General features: G+C 42.7%; 1 protein-coding gene across 1 annotated transcript in view; it reads right to left on the bottom strand.

The window, feature by feature from the left end:
* PDE1C (phosphodiesterase 1C) overlaps positions 1 to 22,352 on the bottom strand; it is a 451,742-nt gene that overhangs the window by 356,504 nt on the left and 72,886 nt on the right. Inside the window, 2 exon segments of the mRNA XM_043976662.1 lie at positions 3,140 to 3,311; positions 17,595 to 17,645. Of these exon segments, the coding sequence (XP_043832597.1) occupies positions 3,140 to 3,311; positions 17,595 to 17,645 (223 nt within the window).

Below are 22,352 nucleotides of genomic sequence, written 5' to 3'. Positions count from 1 at the left end.
GAATGAAGTGAGCAGAAACAAGAACAAGGTATACAATAACACCAACATTGTAAAGAAAAACTTTAAAAACTTCACAACTATGATCAATGCAAAAACCATGCACAATTCCAGAGGATTGATGATAAATCAAACTCCCCACCTCCTGAAAAAAAGATAATAAATTCAAGATGCAGAATAAGACTTTCAGATGTGGCTAATGTGGGAATTTTTTTTTATTTTGCTTGATTATACAAGTTTTTTTTTTTACAAGGCATTTGCTTTTTTCCTCAATGCAGGGAGAAGAGAAAATAGGGAGAGGGACAATGGGGCTGGGGCTACGTTGGCCCAAAAAGGGAACAAGAGAGAAAAGAAGGCAAAGATGTAATTTAAGAAAATTTTAATAGTCAGAAAAGAACAGAAATCAGGCCAGAACAAAGGAACATGAAAGATTTAAAAGTTACATGTCAGATGTATTACATATTTTAAAAGAAAATAAAGTTGTATTTTATATTTACAATTTCATCTATAATCTTCATTTTACTACATTTCACTATGTACAACAGAAATGCTCATTTTATTTTATGTTTATTAAGTAAAGGATAAAATATCCTATTGAATAAATGAAGTGAGCCAAAACATTTTTTTAAATTGTCTCTGTATTTCTGAGACTTTATCTTCAGAGAGATACCTGTTCAACCTTGAGGTATTTAAAAGTGAATTCTCTCAAATTTTTAAGAAGTAATTAATACTTATACTACAAAAATTGTCCCCAAACTTGAGAAAGAAAGCACTCTGTTGAATTCCTTTTGTGAGAAAAATATGTCTTTATACCAAACCAGGAAAAGATAAAGGAAGAGCATTACAGACCAATCTCACTCATTAATACTAATGCAGGGGCAGCTAGGTGGCGCAGTGGATAAAGCACCGGCCCTGGATTCAGGAGTACCTGAGTTCAAATCCAGCCTCAGACACTTGACACTTACCAGCTGTGTGACCCTGGGCAAGTCACTTAACCCCCATTGCCCCGCAAAAAAAAAAAATACTAATGCAAAAGTTATTTTCATAAAATCCCAGGAAAAAGACTACTGTAATATATTAAGAAATTATTCACACTACGTTGTATTTATAACAAGAATATAAGTATTGAACATTAGGAAAATCATTAGCATTATTAATCATATTTTTAAAAACCATGGAATTATATCAAAATACATGTAGAAAAGCCTTTCATAAAATGCAACACTCATTTATGGTTAAAAATGTATGAGCATAAAAGGGTCATGTTTTATGTAATAAAGAAACATTTATAACCAAATGCTAATACTATTCCAATGAAGAAACCCTAAATGCTTCCCCAATGAAGACTGAGGTAAAATAAAGATATCTTATCCCTCCAATATTATTTGACATAGTTCTAGAAGTACTAGAAATAGCAATAAGATGAAAGAAAGAAATTACAGGCAAAAACATCAGCAAAGAACTCTAACATCTATTTACAGATGACATGATGGTCTATTTAGAATACCCTCAGAAAACCATTAAATAACTTAATTAAAATAATTAATAACTTCCATAAAGTAGCTCAAGACCCGCACAAAATGGTTAGCATTTCTATAAAGCAATAACAAAAACTTGAAGGACACGATATGAAGAGAAATTCCATTCAAAATAACTACAAAATACATAAAACATGTGGAAGCCAATCTGTCACAACACACCCAAGACATCATAATAAATCTGTGTTGAAATAATAGAGGTAGCAAGGAACCCCTGATAAAGGCAATGTATTGAGAGTTCCGAGATAGAGCTAAGAATAGATAAGACCAGTAATAATTACTGTAAGGAGAAAAACTTTGTCTGGCCCATAGGGGCCAAGACAAACATTTCATTTGCAAAATCCCAACTAAATAGCAATACAAACTTTTTTTTGGTTCAGTACACGGATTTTATCAGCATAGAGAGATCCCACGTAAGGATATTCCAGCTAAGAAAAATACCCCAAGATTAATTTTTTTAATCAAAGGATAGATAAGAAAGAGGAAGAAGGCAGAAAACTAAAGGAAACTAAAATACATGTTTAAGAGGAAGATTCAAGAAAAAGTGCTCAACGTTGAAGTAAATAGACCATTGCTCAACAAAGTAGGAAGATTCCTATTTGAATCTAGGCAGGAAATTCTGCTCATACTACATGTCTGATCGTAGGAGCATTCCCTCTGGCTTTAAAGGCACAAGGGTAGAAGACTTGTTATTACACACTTTTCTTCTACATAGAACAACTATATCATCTACCTTTGCAGCCAAAGACCTCATCCATCCACTTCAGATTGGCTGCTCAAACAGACCCTTTTCTGTAGCATTCAATAACAGCTCCAGTTTAAATACTATTATCAATCAAACGTCAAAGTCAATCTAACACTAAGACATATCGTGTTAATCAAATACCAACAACATATACCACCACCAGACAAATACCAAAACTGATAAAATACCACTATCAGTTAAATACCTATACCAATTAAATACAATCTTGTTAAATAACAGCACTGATTAAATTGCAACTGTCAGTTAAGTACCAACAGCAACTAAATAGCAATACAAACGTTCTTGTTGCTGTTCAGGACAGGGATTTTATCAGCATAGAGAGATCTCAGGGAAGCAAATGCATTTTATCTGTGCAGATCAGCAACTATTCTGCAATATACAGTCTTAAACATTCGCCTGGAACTTGCCTCAGGTCACTTCAGAACTCGAAGCCAGGTCTCCCTGATTCCAGCTTCTTTCTGTCTACTTCATCATGCTTTCTCACAACTAATTACAACTGCTAATTACACCAATCTACACCAATCAAATACAAGCATCATTTTAAAAATAATGTCAAGAAAATAGCGATTCCAAATAAATGCCAGTCAAACATCATGACTAATGAAATGTCAGTTCTAAATAACAACCCTAAATACCAATACCAAATGCCATTAACCATTAAAATACCAATGGTATTTTCACATAACTAATTCCTACTGATCATAAACTTCCATCCTCAACCAATGTTCAGTTAATACAAAAAGATGAACTTAGGATGAAATAAATTGTTTGCTGATATGAGTAAGAATAATACCATCAGCAACCAATCAGAAAAGAAAGGTTCCACAATCCACCAAACCTGAAAGATGTCTTCACTAAGGCTTCTGGGCTGTCTAGTTGGGGCAGTTCATCAGCTAAGATTTCTTCTGGTGCCCGAGGATCATGAACAATTGTTGGCTTTGGCTTTTCCTTGACGTTCCCAGTGAGTCCATCGATGAGAGAATTCCACAAAAAGTTCTGTGACTTGGACCCTTGGATCCAGAAAAAGAGAAAAGGTAAAAACTCAGTCACTCAATAAGTTGCCTTCCCAACACCTGGGAATTTCACTCATCTAATAATATAATCCTGATAAACGTGGGATTTTCCATTTTAAAAAAGCTGATGGACGGGGAGGCTAGGTGGCACAGTGGATAAAGCACCGGCCCTGGATTCAGGAGTACCTGAGTTCAAATCCGACCTCAGACACTTGACACTTACCAGCTGTGTGACCCTGGGCAAGTCACTTAACCCCCATTGCCCCGCAAAAAAAAAAAAAAAAAAAAAAAAAAAAAAAAAGCTGATGGAGGAAATGATCAAAAGCATGTTAACTGTGCTGATTTATTCCTATTGTAAAATGCCAAACCATTCCCTCCGAATGTGCTGAGTCATGTTTAGTGTTAGTTCATAACAGAGAAAACATCCCTAGTCGTGATCTGAAAAACGTCCTGAGTTCACGTCCCCACAATTCTCTGATTCATGGCCCTCAAAATGTATCCACAGAGCTAGAATCAATCTCAAAGGCCAGCTGATCCAGCCCCACCCCACCCTCATTTTACAGCTGAGGAAGCTAAAACCCAGACAATTAAGTGATTTGTCCAAGGTCACACAGGTACTACGCATCAGAAGCAAAATTTGCACCAGATTCTCTGACTTCAGACCTCATGACACAAGTTTCATCAAGACATCCCTCAAAGTGTCCTCTGTCTGAATGTGTCCTCTCTTGTATAACCCAGGGAAAGTACTGTAATTTCACTGGGCCTCCATTTCTTCACTGGGTTGTGGCCAAATGATTCTTAAACTCCTTCCAGCTCCAAGAGCTTCTCAGAGTACCCTGGAAGGCCCTTGGAGCCTTGTCTCACTGATCTCTAAAGAAAAGCAGTATTTTCTGTACTTTTCAAAAGGTGAGAAAATAAACGGTGATGACCCACCACCCTGAAAATTCTGGCTGGTAGCCCAAACAGCTTTGGGAAAAGTCATCAATACCTCTTTTCCACAATGGAGTGGCACCATTGACCAGAAATGCTGGATAATCAGAAGCCTACCAAGAGTTACCATTTTAGGGAACAAGTTGGCTCCTCAAACAGAAATATTGCTTATTTATCATTCAATTTAGTTTCTGTTTCAAAATATTATTGATACCTTTTGATTTTAAACCACAGTAATTTTGTAATACACCCTCCCCTCCCCCAATAGAATCTTCTCTAATAGCAAAAAAAAAGTTAAGCAGAACCAACTAAGACAAAGCTCCCATCCAATGGTAACTGTAGCATTCCATACTGGAAGTCCCTGACTTCTCTACAGAGAATCACTGATGTGTCCGCCAGGACCAAGGCTGGTCATCCCATTTAGTCAGAAGCCAGTTGCCTTTCAATGTTGTTTTCATTTCCATTACTGAGGTCATTATGTATCCTTTCTTTCTGGTTCTGCTTTTCCCTTCTGTTTCAGGTCATAAAAGTCTTCCCATGTATCTATGAAATCCTTAATATTCATTGTTTCTTATGTCACCATAATATTTCATTACATTCATATCTAAAAAACAGAATATCATCTTTGTAAGGGGCAGGAGGTACGGAGGATAGAGCACTGGGCCTGGATCTGGGGAGACCTGATTTCAAATCCAGCCTCAAACACTACTTATGTGACCCTGGGCAAGTCATTTCATTTCTGTTTGCCTCAGCTTCAACTGCAAAATGGGGATAATAATAACTCCTGTCTCCCAGAATTGTTGTACAGTGCCTGGAACATAGTAGGTACTATATAAATGCTAGCTATTCTTATTATAAATCATAGATTTAGAGGTACCTTAGAAGTCACCAAGTCCAACTCACTCGTTTTACACATGAGGAAACTGAGGCTCGTGACGTTCTATGACTTACTCAAGGCCACATAGATAGTAAATGTCTGAAGTTGTATTTGAACTTATCATCATTGATAAGAATCTATTAAGCACCCACTATGTGCCAGGCTCTGCGTTGAGACAAAAACAGTCCCTGCTCTCCGGGAGCTCACAGTCTAATGGAAGACAGCATGCAAATGATGTCAATACAATAGATACAGAGGGTAAATAGGAAATAACCTTAGTGGGAAGGCACTAGCAGAGGGAGTGACCAGCTCCCATGTCCCATCCATTGCTCTCCCTCAGCCATTTCCCATTATCAATGGGTAACCACTTTGTAACTTTTGGAGTACACAAAGAGCATTAAAATTAAGATGCTTGTAGAGATGGGATTTGGAGAAAATGTGGCCGAGTGGATATGTGGGCTTAGAGGTCCAGCCTTTGAGGCTTGAAGACCTAAATTAATGACCTGCCCCTGACACAGGCTGTGTTTCAGCTAAATAATTTAACTCAGTGTCCCCTAGCAAGCCTATAATTTAGAGCAAAAATGGGGATCTACATCAGAAAAAGGGATTTGGAAACAGGAATTCCCTACTGCGCCGCCTAGTGCCCTGTGATGCAAAATGCTGAAAAATTCAAACAATGTTGTGAAATTAAAATGATCGAGCTTAGGGCCAAAGAAAAGATATGACAATGCATGTTCCTTCCTTCCTTCCTTCCTTCCTTCCTTCCTTCCTTCCTTCCTTCCTTCCTTCCTTCCTTCCTTCCTTCCTTCCTTCCTTTCTTCCTTCTTTGATGAAGTGGCATGCTGCAGGTGTGGAACACTACAGTTTCACTTCATTGCTTATCCCAGCCCTGACTTCTTTTTTTATTCTTTGTTATAAAGGATGGCCTCAGGGTAGCTAGGTGGTGCAGTGGATAAAGCACCGGCCCTGGATTCAGGAGTACCTGAGTTCAAATCCGGCCTCAGACACTTGACACTTATCAGCTGTGTGACCCTGGGCAAGTCACTTAACCCCCTTTGCCCCATTAAAAAAAAAAAAGGATGGCCTCCCCAAGGGAGAGGAAGAGGAACATATTGGGATCTGAAGGTGATATAAAGACACAATTTTAATATTTTTGTAGAAAGAAGAACTCACAGATCCAACCCCCTCCTTCCAAAAAGAAAAAGAAAGGAACTCAAAGCACCATTATTAGATAACTAGGTGGTACAGTAGATAGAACACTGAATCTGGAGTCGGGAAGAACTGATTTCAAATCCAGCCTCAAACACTACCTATGTGACCCTGGGCAAGTCACTTAATTATTGTCTGCCTCAGTTTCCTCATCTGTAAAATGGATATAATAATAGCACCGACTGCCCAGAATTGTTATGAGGATCAGATGAGATGAGATGTGTAAAGAGCTTCCTAAATCTTAAAGCACTATATAAATGCTAGTTATTACTATAAAAATGAACTCTTTTTCACAAAGGATACAAAGCCCCCTCTTATTAAGATGACTAGCTGAAAAGAAATAGCTGACTAAGGTCAATGGCGCCCAGCCTTTGTCTCCTGTGACCACAGGCAAGCCCCTCAAACCCCTTGGGCCTCAGTTACCTCAGCTATAAAAATTAAGGGGTTGGACTAGACGGCCCCTTCCATCTGTAGTTTCTAAGTGACTTATCCTCCTCGGGCCTTGGTTTCCTCACCTGTCACGTGAGGGGCCTGAACTACCTGGGCCTCTTCTGTCTCTTCCAACTCTAGTTCTTTGGTCCTGCACCTGGGATAAGAAGGGATGAAATCACCAGAGATTTCAGGACCTCCCCAACAGAGAGGACTGAGTGTGTTATGACCACCTTAATGACCAGCTAGCAGTGCTTCCCACGCAAAAAGAGGGTTTTCAACTTATGGGTCTTGAACCCCAGGGGGCTGCAGTTACTTCAGGGGGTTGTGGATCCCTCCGTGCACTGAGTATTATCAATTTCATTTTTATGTAGCTCCAACAAAACAGGCAGTGTGAATAATAGGCCTTGTGGTGACAGGTTCACATTATCAATGCTTCATTTGTGCCTAATAAGAAAATTGTTTGTGCCGAGTGAATAAATAATATGTCACAGAATCAGAGAATGATAGATTGGAGAGAGGCAAGGGGTCTCAGAGGCCACCTGGTATGACCCTCCCATATCAGAGATGAGACTGAGGAGCCTCAGCCATGATCACATACCAGGAGTAGGATTTGCACCCAGGTTCTCTGGATCCAAAGCCAGAGCTCTTTCCACTGTGCCACACTCCCACTTCCATATCTGTGTAATAGAAGCATAGCAGAGGACTTAGAGTCCAGAGGACCTGGGTGCAAATTCATGACAGCTGTGTGAAAATGAACAAGTCATTGAACCTCTCTGGTCCTTAAGCATCTCCCTAGGATTTATCTTCTATGACCATAAGCATAGAGCTGAACAAGGACCTTAAAGGCCATCTAGGGCAACCCCCCCCCCAGCTTAACAGATGAGAAAACTGAGGCCCTGAGAGCAAGTGACCTGCCCAGGATCACATGGGAGGAGGTGGTAGAGCTGGGTTGTAATCTGCGGTAATGAAGGAAGTTTTCCCCACTTACAAAACTAGATTGTAATGTATCTGACTGTCTGTCTTTGTCTCTCTCTTCTACTCTCTCTTTTCCTCTTTCTTTCTCTTTTTCTCTCTCTCTCTCACTTTTCTCTGTCTCTGACTCTTTCTCTCTCTCTCTTTCTGTCTCTCTCTGTTTCTCACACACACACACACACACACACACACACAGCCTCCACTCTACTTCAAACCCTAGCACTGGGATTATGGCAATGGTCACCTAGTTCATCCTCAGAATCACCAAGTTGGAAGAAGAAGAACAGTCCTCGGGACCATCTAGTGCACTGTCTCTACCCAGAGGGAATCCCCACCGTCACACACCCACACACTGTCGGCCTTCCGTGGCTCTATTTGGGGGCAGCCTCAGCGGGAGCAAATCGGCCTTTGCCACCTTCCACCCCTCCCCCATCTCTCCTGGTTCTTCCTTCGGGGATCAAACAGAACCAGTCTAATGCCTCTTCCACAGGACAGTTAGCATGTTCCCCTGAGCCTGCCCACAGACTCAAGGTCCTTCAGCATTGTGGTTGCCTCCTCTGGTGCTCTCCAATGTCCTTTTCAGACTGTGGCTTTAAGTCTTCCCACCCTCCAATCCACCCTCCACACAGCTGCCAAAATGATCTTCCTTAAGCACTGGTCTGACCACTGCTCAACACATTCTAGGGGCTGCTTACCAGGAGGCAGCTAGCAGGACCATGGATAGCGCTGGACCTGGAGTCAAGAAGATGAGTTCAAGTCAGCCTCATTTTGTGACCCTGGACAGGTCATTTAACCTCTGTCTCAGTTTCCTCAGCTATAAAAATGGGTGTAATGACAGCACCTCTTCACAGAGTTGTTGTGAAGATTAAATGAGATCGTACTTGTAAAGCACCTGGCACATAGTAGGCCCTACATGCACGTTTATTCCCTCTCCCTCCCTACTACTTCCACAATTATAGTCAAACAACTTTATTCAGCATTCAAAGCCCTCCACGTGCTGGCTCCAACTTACCTTTCCAGTCTTATTATTCATCACCCCTTTCACACACTTTGTGGTCCAGACAAACTAGCCCCATCCCCCACTCCTCACACTCGACCTTCCATCATGCCCTCTACAAAGGTAGAGGCTTGTCCCCATGCCCGGAACGCCCTCTCTCCTCACCTCCACGTCTTAGGATCTTGCTTTCCTCCAAACCTCAGCTCAAACGACACCTCCTCCAGATGCCACCCTGCTGCTAGGGCCCCCCCAATAAAGTTATTCATATTTACTTTATGTATTATACATATATTTACATATATGTATGTCTTATCCAATAAGGCATAAGATCCTTGAGGGAAGAAACCGTCTTTCTGAGCGTAGTGCCCAGCACATAGCAGCTATTTAACAAACACTTGTTCATTGATTGATTCAGGTACCATTAGTCAGCCTCCAGGTCACCTGCAGGAGCATCCCAGGGCATTTCCAGCATGCCCACCTGCATGCACATGCGCTCTCTCTCTCTCTCTCTCTCTCTCTCTCTCTCTCACACACACACACACACACACACACACACACACACATCTGCCTCTGGACCCAAGAATAACCCATTTTCCCACCTACAGAGAAACTGGAAAAGACCTCTCTCTACGTATTTAGTTTGAGTTTTACTGTTGGATGTCAGGTACCAAATCCCTGAATTTTGGAGGAGGGATAATCCCACAATATTTGAAGAGAAACTAAATGTTTTTTGCCTTCTTTTCTTATTTCTTAAGTGCTTAATAAATTCTTTTTTTTCATTCCTTCAGTGGTGCAACACAAGGAATAATGTTATGTGATAAACTATACATTGTTTATAATACATGTATTATAGAGGAAATATAGTAAAATATTATAATCTGTTACAATAATACATAAATTATATTATAATCTAACAATATATGATAATTATATATTCCAAATATAATAATTATATATATTGCAAATATGTAATAAAACCTTGCATGTTAAACATAATTATATTGCATGTACATTATGTAATATTTAATAATATAATTTGATTCAAAATCATAATTATATCATCTAGCTCCTGCTCCTAGCAGGAGACATGGTAACTTCCAAAATGGAGCTTTCAGGCCAAGTGAGCTGTAGGGTTAATGTACAATTCCACAGACCTTCCCAGACCTATGAGAAAACTCACTGGAAACAAGCCTCATTTAGGCAACAGGAGTTGTTCTCTTTAAATAGGCTGGCTGAGTCAGAGGCTTCTCCTGATGAGCAGGGCATTAACGGACAGGCTGTTTCTGCCACCTGGTGGTGATTTCTTGGCATTACACTCTCGGCTGGTTGTCTATGAAACCTGTCTCTTCAAGGTTATTATGGTGCCCAGGATTCAACATATGTCGTTCTTTCTTAAGAAAGTATGCGTGATTTCTAAACAGGGGACCAGAGGATCAGAGAAGAAGCCTGATCCCCACCTCCTGACAGAGAGGTGCCAAATGAGACTTTGAGGGGTGTGGCCGAGGTGGGAATTTGTTTTGCTAGATTCTGCATATTTGCTGTAAAGGTTTGATTTTTCTTTTCTTATTGTTCATTTGGCATAAGGAAAGGAGAAGAAGGGATACTAAATGTTTAGAAAATTAATCTTTATTTTTATTTGTTTATTTGTTTGTTTTGTAGGGGCCAAATTCCATTATTTTACCACAGTTTGTTTAAAAAAAGAAAGTAGTATTATCTGCCAGGAAGATGCCCTCAAGTACTCCCATAAACATCTGCTCCCAAGAATCTAAGTCCTTTTGCAGTGAACACAGAACTAGACTTGGAGGCAGGAAAACCTGAATTCAAATCCTTCCTCTGATATTAACTACCTGTATGACCCTGCACAAGCCACTTAAAATCTGGAGACCTCAATTTCTTCTTCTATAAAATGAGGTTGAACTATTCCTCCTTCCTCATCTCCACCTCCTGGCTACCCTGACTTCCCTCAAATCCCAACTAAAATCCTACTTCCTCCCAGAGACCTTTCCTCACCCCCCTTATCACCGGCGCCTCCCCTCTGTTAATTATTAACTTATCCTGTCTAAGGCTCTTTGCACATAGATGTTTGGCTGTTGTTTCCCCTGTTAGACTGTGAGCCCCTCAAGGGAAATGACCGTCTTTTGCCTTTCTTTGTATCCCCAGCCCTTAGCACAATGCCTGCCACATAGTAGACATGTATAGTTGTTTATTGATTGACTGATGGACTTGAAGGGTGCCTTCCAGCTCTGAATCTATAATATTACTATCCAATTACCACAAAGAGGCTGTAGAATAATGGCCCTTAAAATATATATATATATATATATATATTTTGCTCACAACCCAGTATTGTGCTTTGCTCTAAGGAATCAGGCACACAAAGGGAAAGCATGAAGGTTCACTTTGGGTATGTGATTGCCAGTGTTGAGTTCCACACAATTCATGGCTCACCTAGGCAAGTGTGTGATAAGATGTATATCAGACACCCTGCCGGGGACTTTGCTTCCCCAAGGATCTCATTCAGACCCAAAGAAAATAGGCCAAAAGCCTTCAAGCAGAAGGACAAAGCAGGAAATATTTACTAGCAGAGGCATTAAACACTGAGGATACAAGTACAGGCAGAAAGAAAGGCAGGTCTACCCTCAAGACTTTTTTTTTCAGGGCAATTGGGGTTAAGTGACTTGCCCAGGGTCACACAAGTGTCTGAGGCTGAATTTGAACTCAGGTCCTCCTGACTCCAGGACCAGTGCTCTATCCACTGCACCACCTAGCTGCCTCTGCCCTCAAGACTCTTATGTTCTACTGGGGGATGGCAGACAATGTCTAAAAGGGAACTGAAAAAATGATGGGTTGGGAAAGGATTGGATAAAGTTGGGAGAGTCCAGAGTGGAGCTGGGAGAGGAAAAAAGCTATGGCTGATCTGGGGCTGTCCTTAACTATGACTGTTCTCAGTGCCGCTTCCCCACCCCCAGTTGCCAATAGATATTTGGAGGAGTTTCCTCATTGGAAGGAAACAGGTCCAGAATGCACACACTCCACACAAAACCCAGGTGCTAAATTTCTTTTTTTTTTAATTAAGAAACACTGGTTTCTGCTGAGCCTCCAAAGGAGAAAAATGACAGAAAGAGTATGGATTTAAATGCCACTCTGCCACTATGTGTGTGACTTCAGTCTCCATATTTGCAAAACGAAGTGTTTGGACTAGATGCCTTCTTACAGCTCTATAGCCATGACTCTGATATGAGCTACATGACCTTGGCCAAGTCACTTATCTCCCGATGCTTCAGTTTCCTCACGTGTAAAATAAAAGCCTCTCCCCACTCCAGTGCCTCCTCCACTCAGATACCAAAGTGATCTTCTTAAACCATAATTGACCATGTCACACTATTCCTGGAGTTCTCTCCCTCCTCACCTCTAGGTTTCCCAGGCTTCCTTCAAATCCCAACTAAAATCTCACCTTCTACAGGAAGCCTTTGTCAATCCCCTTTAAATCTAGTGCCTTCCCAGGGTCAGCTAGGTGGTGCAGTGGAAAAAGCACCAGGCCTGGATTCATGAGGACCTGAGTTCAAATCCAGCCTGGGACACTTGACACTTACTAGCTGTGTGACCTTGGGCAAGTCACTTAACCCTCATTGCCCCACCAAAAAACAAACATAATAAATCTAGTGCTTTCCCTTCATTGATGATTTCCTATTTATCTTGTCGAGAACCTGTTTATTTATAATTGTTTACCTGTTGTCACCCCCATTCGACTGGGAACTCCTGGAGGGCAGGAACTGTTGTGTGCCTTTCTTTGTATCTCCAGAATTTAGCCTGGTTCCTGGCACATTGTAGACACTTAGGTAGTTATTGATGAAGTGACTAAAGTTTGGATCCTATGAATCAATGAGATCCATGAGGAAAAAGTTTTGTATATGGAAGGGACTTTGGAGAGAAGCCAGGCCAGCCTCCTCAGCTCATCCTGAAGGAATTGAGTGATTTGCCCAGAGACAATCCTAAGAGCAGCATTTACACAGAACTTTATAGACATACTCTCATTTCATGCCCACAACCATGGGAGGAAGGTATTGTGATGATGCCCACTTGACAGTTAAGGGACTTGCCCACAGTCACATACATAGGAACCTCTTGTTGTTGCTGACTCTTCATGACCCTGTTTGGGGTTTTCTTGACAAAAATACTGGAGCAGTTTGCCATTTCTTTTTCCAGCTCATTTTACAGAAGAAGAAACCGAGGCAAACAGGGTGAAGTGAGCTGCCCAGAGTCAGCTATTAAGTGTCCAAGGCTGGATGTGCACTCAGGTCCTCCTGACTCCAGGGCTGGTGCTCTATCCGCTGCACCACATAGCTGCCCCATAGCAACTATTAAAGGCTAAATTCAAATGCAAGACTCCTAACTCCAAGTGCAGAGCCTTATCCAGCCACTCCATCACCCAGCTGCCAGCTCTGCAGCTAGAAGGGATCTCAGCAGATATCTGGCCCAACCCCCTCATTTTAAGGATGCAGAAACTGAGGCTCCAAAGGATAATTAACTGGCCTCATTTCATGCAGACTGTAAGCAACAGAATGAAGATATGAACCCACATCCTCTGCTACTATTCGTCCCAACAATCTGTCACCCAATCACCATGGACTTAAGGAAAAACAGTAGCCAAATCTAGTCACACTCAGATTCAGATCTGGAGAGGACCTTAGAGGTCATATACTCTCATTTTACAGAGAGGGAAACTAAGGACTATGGAGGTAATAGAGATGAGATTTGAACCCAGCTCCCCTCCCTCTGACTCCAAAGCTGGTGTTTATCCTACTGAACTATACTGCCTCACCCTCACCCCCAATGTCCCCAGGAAGGCTGTTTCCAATGAGGTACACTGAGAAAAGCTCCAAGAAGAAATGTTACACTAAGGCTACTCCCTCCATGAAGGAAGCTCTCTCTGTGCCCCTACCTAGGACTCAATGTCACCAATAATGTCTAGGAGCAAGCCTGTCATCACATGAATGGATGGCAGGAGGGATGAATGCATGAATGAATGCATGAATGCATGAATCAATGAATCAATGAATGAATGCATGAATGCATGAATGTATGAATGAATGAATGCATGAATCAATGAATCAATGAATAAATGCATGAATGCATGAATCAATGAATGAATGGTTGGATGGATGAACAAATAAATGAATGAAAAGCATTTCTGAAGCACTTATTACGCACCAGTCACTGTGTTAAGTGCTGGATGCCATTCCAACTCGGTGAACTGACTTCCAAGGTTGCTTTCTCCCGCCTTTCATATTTGAGTTACTCTTTGCATCTTGATTTGTCTCTTGCCTCCACTCCTCGCTTCATTCACCTTTACCCATTCTCAGCTTCGTGCTTCCAAACTTAGCCAGTGAGTTTTGGAGGTGTCTGTCAGAGCCTGCTCTGAACTGAGTGGTGATCTCCCGATTCAAGTGTAGGGCTCCTTCTTCCAAGGGATATTCCAGCCCTCACAAAATCAGAGGGTTCTGGATCAAGAGCTGAAGGGGGAACCTTAGGGATCCTTTCGTCAACCCTCTCCATTTTACAGATGAGGACACTGAGCCCCAGGAAGGTGAAGCGTGACTTGCCCCGGGGTCACAGAACCCCTGGAGGACGGCATTGATCACTGGGTCATCGGTGGAAAGGACCTTAGGGTCCATCCAGTCTGACCCTCTTATTTTGTACATGAGGAATCAAGGATCAGAAAACAAGGTCTGAGGACAATGACTTGTCCATGGATCACACAGCTAGTAAGTGTCTGTCTAAAGCTGGATTGAAACCCAAGTCTTCGAAACTCTGACATCCAGTGATGAGATATTCCATCCAAATAGCAGATGTGCTGTTCCCCATACACGACAATTTCCGTCTCCTAGGGACTGTGTGGGGGCTAAAATCCTTCTTCTCCCTACCTCTGCCCATACAGTCCCGAGGATCCTTCAAAGCATAGCTCAGATGCCACGCCCTGGAGGAGTCCAGGCCCATTCTCCCAACTTCTTGAAAAAGTGCCCGTCCTTCTTGAAAAATCACTTGCACTCAATCTATACACGGCCGTGCCATTTTACGTGTCAATAGCTTAAGATGGCACTAAGATGTTGGGGGCACCTTTACTTTGATTGGCTTATCTGTAAACATACCATATCTCCCAAATAGACTGTAAGCACCTTGAGGACAGGGCTGGTTTTGTTTTGAGCCTAGCACAGTGCCTAGCACACAGTTGGTGCTCATGGAATGTCTGTGGAGTAGATTTGGATGATTTGAACAAGAACTGGATCAAGATGAGGCCTGGGTCCTGCTCTCTCAGCTTGGGGAACAGAGCTCAGCTGAGTGAAGGCTTCAGCTCCTTGCTCTGCCTGCACGCTGGGCTGGGGATGGAGACGTGGATGGGGCTCTCAGAGTATATTCATCATCCCTCCTGAACTGGGGGATGCAAGACTCATTTGGGAAATAATGATTCCAGGTGGGAGGCCAATGACTAATGTCGCATGTGGGTAGCAAGGGCCTCATTACACAATTTTTAAAATTGGGAGCGATGAAGTCTCTTCTTTATCGTGCATTTTCTTCAAATTTGGGTAAAAATAGTTGCAGGAAAGCAATCCAAAATGGTGAGGCCAAAAGGAGAGAAAAGGGGGAGAGGGAGGCACATGTTGGAATAAGCCCTTTGACAGAGTGGGCTGGGGACACCTTGTAAAGTTACAGCGTAATTGTCCAGTGGGGGTCTGTGACCTCATCTGTGATCTCAGCCCATCCTGGGAAGCCGATCCTGGGCATCTTTCCTCCATGCAATCCTATATGTTCACCCTGTGGTTCTACCCAAGATTGCCCTTCCCCAAATTCTCCATAACATCTGAAACAATAGTGAGTTACTTTGGGGCATGCTAGGTGGTGGCAGTGGATAGAGCACCGGCGTCTGGAGTCAGGAGACCTGAGTTCAAATCTGGCCTCAGACACTTGACACATACTAGCTGGGCAAGTCACTCAACCCCAATTTCCTCACCCAAAAACCAAAACAAAGTGAGAAAAAGAACCCACATGTTTTTACTCCCAACTTGGTGTTCTTTCCCTTAGACCCTGTGTGTCTCATGAGAATGTGTTCGGGAACCAGCTCTGATTAGTCTATGAAGTAGACAACTAGGTGGTGCAATGGATAAGAGTGCTGGGCCTGAGATCAAATCTAGCTTCAGACACTAGCTATGTGACACTGGACAAGTCACTTAACACTGTTGGCCTCAGTTTCCTCATTTGTAAAATGAGCTGGAGAAGGCAATGGCAAACCACTCCAGGATCTTTGCCAGGAAAAGTAACCCAAATGGGCTCACTAAGAGTACACATGACTGAAATTACTAGGCAACAGTGCAAAATTCTGTTTTCTTCATTCATTCATTCAGGAGGGACTATTGGGTCACAATGCAATGAATAGGTGGCCTGTCCTAGATAACACCATAGTATTGGCTCCATTGGCTCCCTAATGGCTGTAAGCCATTTTGTTGTTGTTGTTTGTCCTTTGCTTCTCTAAGAGGAACATGACATCAGGGTGATGTCATAACTCGTGACTTGTACTGAATTGTATTTAAGTAACACTGAATTGGAATTAAGTGAGGGATTCAAGTGAGGGAGGGCTGTGCAAGGTCACCAACCTCACTCTCTCCTACAGAGCCATCTGGGTCCAGTGGCAAGATATGCATGAGGATGACCTGGAGAGATTGGCTTTAGATTTTTTTTTTAAGGCAATCAGGGTTAAGGTGATTTGTCCAGGGTCACACAGCTAGTAAGTGTCTGTGGGTGAGATTTGAACTTGGGTCCTCCTAACTCCAAGGCTGGTGCTTTAACCACTACACCACCTAGCTACCCAATGCCATCTATAGATGTGGAGTTGGGAGATAATCTCTCAGGCCATTAAGTCAAACCCCCTCCTTTTACAGATTAAGGGAACTGAAGACTAGAGAAGCTCAATGACTTGCCCAAGATCACACAAGTAGGAAAATGAAGCTAAAATCTAGTTACAAATCCAGGATTTTTTCTACTACATTAAACTGCCTCATTATCCTTTGGCACAATTGTACCAAGGCCTTCTCACAAGGAGTGCCAGAAAGGAAGGTCTTCATAGGTGAAATCAGAATGGAAAAGGGGTTTTGACTCATGAATATTGTGGGTGAAGAAAAGCATCTAGAGGCAACCTGAGCAGAGCTGTAACTAAGGTGAGGTGACTGGGCCTATGTCCAAGGGCATCAAAATTTAAAGGAGCTATGCTTACTTCTAGTTCAACTTTGCCTGAGGCAAATCATTTCTCCTCTCCATCCTGGTTTTCTCTTTACAATCTAAAGTTTGTGATCCTTCAACCTACTTGTGACATTGTGATGAACAAGAAAGGTAATATTGTCCATAAAACATTCTGAATCATCTGAAAGAAAACAGACTTGGTAAGTTGCCCTGAATTTGTCAATCAAACACTTTTGGCCCTGTTGTTTGATTTGACAATGTTTCCCAAAGATTCATTACTAGGAGTCCTTGAATGTGAAGCATATTGGGAGGGCCTGGGCTGATATTCCACTGGTGGTTAGGTCAAGAGGAAACAGTCTAACCACAAGGTGCTATTGTTAACCTGTCTCCTTTCCTCCTCCAGCAACTTCCACGAGCAACAAAGCAGCTTCCAAGCCTCTTCTAGGACCCCCTTTCCCAAGGTCCCCAAGGGTTCATGAACCAAAGAAAGACCTCAAGACATGAGATGAAAGGATTGCAGTCTCTGTACTGCCACAGGAAAAAAGCTGCCCCCAATCCTCCATAACGTGCAGGTATAGGAGGAGTAAGGATTCCCAGTAAGAGAGCAATAAAGCAGTGAGACTGTACTTACGAGAGAAGCGTGCGAGGGGTCTGGCAGCCTTGTCTCCTGCCTCATTTGCAACTGGAAAAAAAGAGAGAAAGAGAGAGAACACACTTAAGATCATAGAGGAGTCAGCCTAAATCCAGGCAGATTGACCACTAGGGCACTGACCAATAATTATGCCACACCTTGAAATTGTTATATGTTATCCAAAATTGGAAAGGGACTCTCTGGTTCAAAAACTATAATAGCATCATTATCTAATGGCAAAAAACAAACCGAAACAAAACAAAAAAACTAGAAACAACCTAATGTCCAACAGCAAGGAAATGGCTAAACAAATTGTGCCAGCACTCACATAAAGGAAAACTATCGTGCCAATAAAACTGGGAAATAAAAGGAATTCAAAGATATCTGGGAAAAGTGCTTTGAAAGTATGTGAAAGGGGGCAGCTAGGTGGCACAGTGGATAAAGCACCGCCCTGATACAGGGAGTTCAAATCTGGTCTCAGACACTTGACAAGTTACTAGCTGTGTGGTCCTTAGGCAAGTCACTTAACCCTCATTGCCCCACCCCACCCCCCCAAAAAAAAAACAAAAAAGTAAATAAATAAATAAGTATGTGAAAGGAAGAAGGCAGATTCAAAAGAATGTGGTACACATGAACTCCGATGATCTAAGAGGAAGAAGGAATGAGGACAAGTGGGCAAAAAATGTTAATACATGGAAGGAGTCCAGATCCTAAGCACAAGGGACCTCAGAGGTCATTGAGCCCAATTTCCTCATTCTGCAAATGGGGAAAGTGAGCCCCAGAGAGGAAGTGATTTTCCCAAAGACCAGTCATGTCACCACCCCCGGCCTGCTTTAAAATGAGGACTGGCCTCGAAGGTAGCTTCCGGTAGGGGGGGGGGGGGCAGGAGAGACAGGACTTGAACGCAGATCCTCTGGAGATTTGGAGGGAACAACAGAGAAGCTATGACATTTTGTGTGTTAAAATAAATTGATTTACATGTAAAGAATTTTATGGCAAGTTTAACTGGTTATGTTAATGTTAAATACTATGTTTATAATGAAACATCTAAAAATGAGACGGATTTTCAGGAGAAGCCCATAGAAATCAGAGCATCACCCCCCACAATCTCCTCTCCAACTGCCTCATTCCCAAACCCACCACCTCCACAACCACCACCAGAGACCCTGCCCTGGAAGAGCTTCTGTCCTAAGGGCCTCACTCTCCCTAGAGATGACTCTCTCTCCTAAAAAACCACTTCAGGAATACCCAGCCATGGCTATGTCAAATTAATTCAGATATGTGTGTATGTGTAGATTATACATGCAAAGGTGTATATGTACACACCTATGTGCATATACATGTATTATACATATATGGATACATACATACATACATATACACATACAAAATTATCGCCTTATATTTATTTCTCTTGTTTCTTACATGTCGCATAGATACATATGTAAATGTATATACATGTGTGTTGGGTGCATGCGTGGGTGTGCATGTGTACATATGATCTATTGCCTTGTGTTCATCCTATATGTTTATTTACATGGTTACATGTTGTGGTATAGATATATATAGTCACTTAACAAGCTTAGGATACTTTTTTTCCTTCCCTGTCTATATCTCTCTGCTTATCATCTTGCAATCAAGGTCATGTGCCTGTTTTGCCCAGGTTGGAATAAAATCATGGCACAGAAAAAGGACTGTGACTCCATCAAGTCCCTCCCCTTCATTTTACAAATGGAGAAACCGAGTCCCAGACAGTGAAAGTAACACATCTAGTTGGGAGAAGAGCCAAGATTCAGACCCAGGTCCCCTGCGCTTTTCTCATCACTTATCCCCAGATTGAATTGCAAAAGACAAACTAATCCTGACCTCCCCAAATGAGCAGTTATACCCCCAGAAGTACCACCTTGTATTTAGTTTGTACAAACTTATTTATGGGCATATTGTCTCCCTGATAGAATGGAAGGTTCTTGAGAACAAGGACTGGTTAATTTTTTACCTTTGTATCCCTAGGGCCAGCACAGTGTCTGACACATAGTAGGCACTCAAGGAATGTTTCTTTATTGAAACAAAGGACAAAGCAAATGGGAGATCTTAGAAGATTTTACCAAATGGTGCCATTTTCCTCCATTGGGGCAATGGATGGGTCAAAAGACATAGAGCCTGGATCTAGGATCGCATTGGCATCGGGAACTCGCCAGCAGAGGCAATTCCCTCCACTAATGCAGGTCAGCACCTCCTGCAATGTGATCATCTTAGAGTGTTACCTAGAGTGCAAGGATGGTCTGATTTGTTCCAGGATCACACAACCAGTATGTGTCAGAGGTAGGATTTGAATCCAGGCTCTTCCTGGCCTGAGGCCAACCCTCTAACCACAGAGCACCCCTGCCTCCACAATGAATAACACTAAATTCACACTAAACAGGAACAAATCACACTAGGAGCAGCCTGGTATTGTTCTGACAACAACATTCTTGCCAACCCAGACAAGCACAAATGTTTGTCTGCAGCCTCATTCTGCTGGGCCATAGAGGTCAAGAGCTGGTGGTGATCACTAGATGTTGGAGGAAGGCAGATTTCAGCCTTCTGACCACTAGAGCTTCAAAGTGGACCAGGCTGCCCATCACTAGATTGAAGGGATCCCCCTTCAGTGGGAATCCCTGAGGACAGGAGGGTTGGGCTGAGTGACCAAGCACAGGAAGAACATCAGGATGTCAGGGGTCATGTGGGACCAAGCCAGGCATTGAGCTAAGGTGCTGGGGATACCAAGAAAGGCAAAAGCACAGTCTTTGCCTCCAAGGAGCTCCCAGTGTGATGGGGGAGACCACCTACAAACAACTGTCTACAAACAAGACAGAGACGAGATAAACTGGAGCTAACAACAGGCCTTCAAATGTTCAAAGACAGGCTTGATAGGCGCTGCCACCTCCATGAATCTGTGATAGATAGAGGGGCTCAAGAATACTATTTCACATTTTAGAAATTACAAATCAGAGCAAACGCAATATGTGAGAGAACAAGTTGGTTAAAAGCATGTTTGGCCAACAATGTCCCGAATGGAAACATCATCTTGACTCCCAGGCTAAACCCTGTTCCTGAGTCCCTGTCTCCAGCCAGGACTTGGTCCAGGCTTCTGGTCTCTAGGGCTCACAACCTCATTGTCATCTGGACTCCTCCCTCCCCCTCACCCCCCTTATCCCATCAGATCCCAGGTCTTACCAATTCAGCCACCACAATATCCATCTTCCATCCCCTCCCCCTCACTCACAGGGCCATTGCTCCAGGTCACGCCTTCACCCCCTCTCACTGGGACTATTCCTTGGTCCCCTGATTCATCTCCCTGCCTTCCATCTCTCTCCACTCCAGACCCTTCTCCACACAGCTAGCAAAATAGCACAGGTCTCACCTAATCACTACCCTGCCAAGGCCTTCCATTGTTCAGTTGTTTTTCAGTCCTGTCTGACTCTTCATGACCCCCTCTTTTTTGGGGGGGAGGGTCCTGGTAGAGATATTGGAGTAGTTTGCCATTTCTCTCTCCAGCTCATTTTACAGATGTGAGGAAACTCAGGCAAAGCAGGGTGAAGTGACTTGCCCAGGATCACACAGCTAATAAGTGTCTGAAGCTGGATTTGATTTCAGGAAGATGAGTCTTCCCGACTCCAGGCTGAGTACTCTATCCCCTGTACCACCTAGTAGCCCCTACTTGTCTCTAGGATACAATATAAACCCCTCCCTCTTCAATTTTATTGTGCTCTTCTCTTTCCTGAGGTTACATTGTAGCCAAAGCTTCCTGTTCTCTCTTCCCCATAGATTCAATATTCTATCTCCCATCCCCAATGCCTTTAACTCTGTGCCCTCCCCTTGGTCCCTTGGCATCCCCAACTCCCTTCAAGGCCCAAGGCAAGTCTGACCTCCCCATGTTTTTAGTGATCTAGACCATATCTACCACACCTAAGCTGAGCCTCCAAGGAATAGAAGGCTTTGGGGATGAAAAAGTGAGGAGTGAGGACATTCCCACCTGGCCTGGAAATTACAAAATATTTCACAAATATTCAGTTTACATGGCATGAGAAGGGTATTCAGTCCTGGATCATAGAATTATAGATTTAGAACTAGAAGGGGGCAGCTAGATGGTGCAGTGGATAAAGCACTGGCCCTGGATTCAGGAGGACCTGAATTCATATCCAGCCTCAGACACTTGACACTAGCTGTGTGACCCTGGGCAAGTCACTTAACCCTCATTGCCCCACAAAAAAAAAGAAGATATGGAGAGAAAAGATGGGAAAATAACAGATTTAATATCAGAAATGGAAGGGACCTTGGCTCTCCTCAAGCCTCATTATATCAATGAGAAATCGAATAAGGGAGCTCCATGAGTTGCTTAAGTTCATACAGGGAGTTTGCAGGAGCATCAGGATTTGAACCCAGCCCCTTTAAACATGCTACTGACATAGCCAATGTCTTTATGTCTCTAAGTTTGAGGAATTTGGGCATGAAACTAACTTTACATTTGACAGCTGCATTAATTTTTTTTAAATCCCAACTTGGAATTGCAATAGTGTAGAGAACTCCCAAGTAAGAAAATTCCTTCTGGGGGGCAGCTAGGTGGCGCAATGGATAAGGCACTAGCCTTGGATTCAGGAGGACCTGAGTTCAAACCCAGCCTCAGACACTTACTAGCTGTGTGACCCTGGGCAAGTCACTTAAACCCCATTGCCCTGCAAAAAAAAAAAGAAAAGAAAAAAAGAAAATTCTTTCTGC

The sequence above is a fragment of the Dromiciops gliroides genome, chromosome 1 (assembly GCF_019393635.1).
Source record: "Dromiciops gliroides isolate mDroGli1 chromosome 1, mDroGli1.pri, whole genome shotgun sequence".
In the NCBI taxonomy this organism is placed as follows: Eukaryota; Metazoa; Chordata; class Mammalia; order Microbiotheria; family Microbiotheriidae; genus Dromiciops; species Dromiciops gliroides.
Note: the sequence above shows the minus strand (reverse complement) of the source record. Positions and strands in the feature narration are given on the sequence as shown.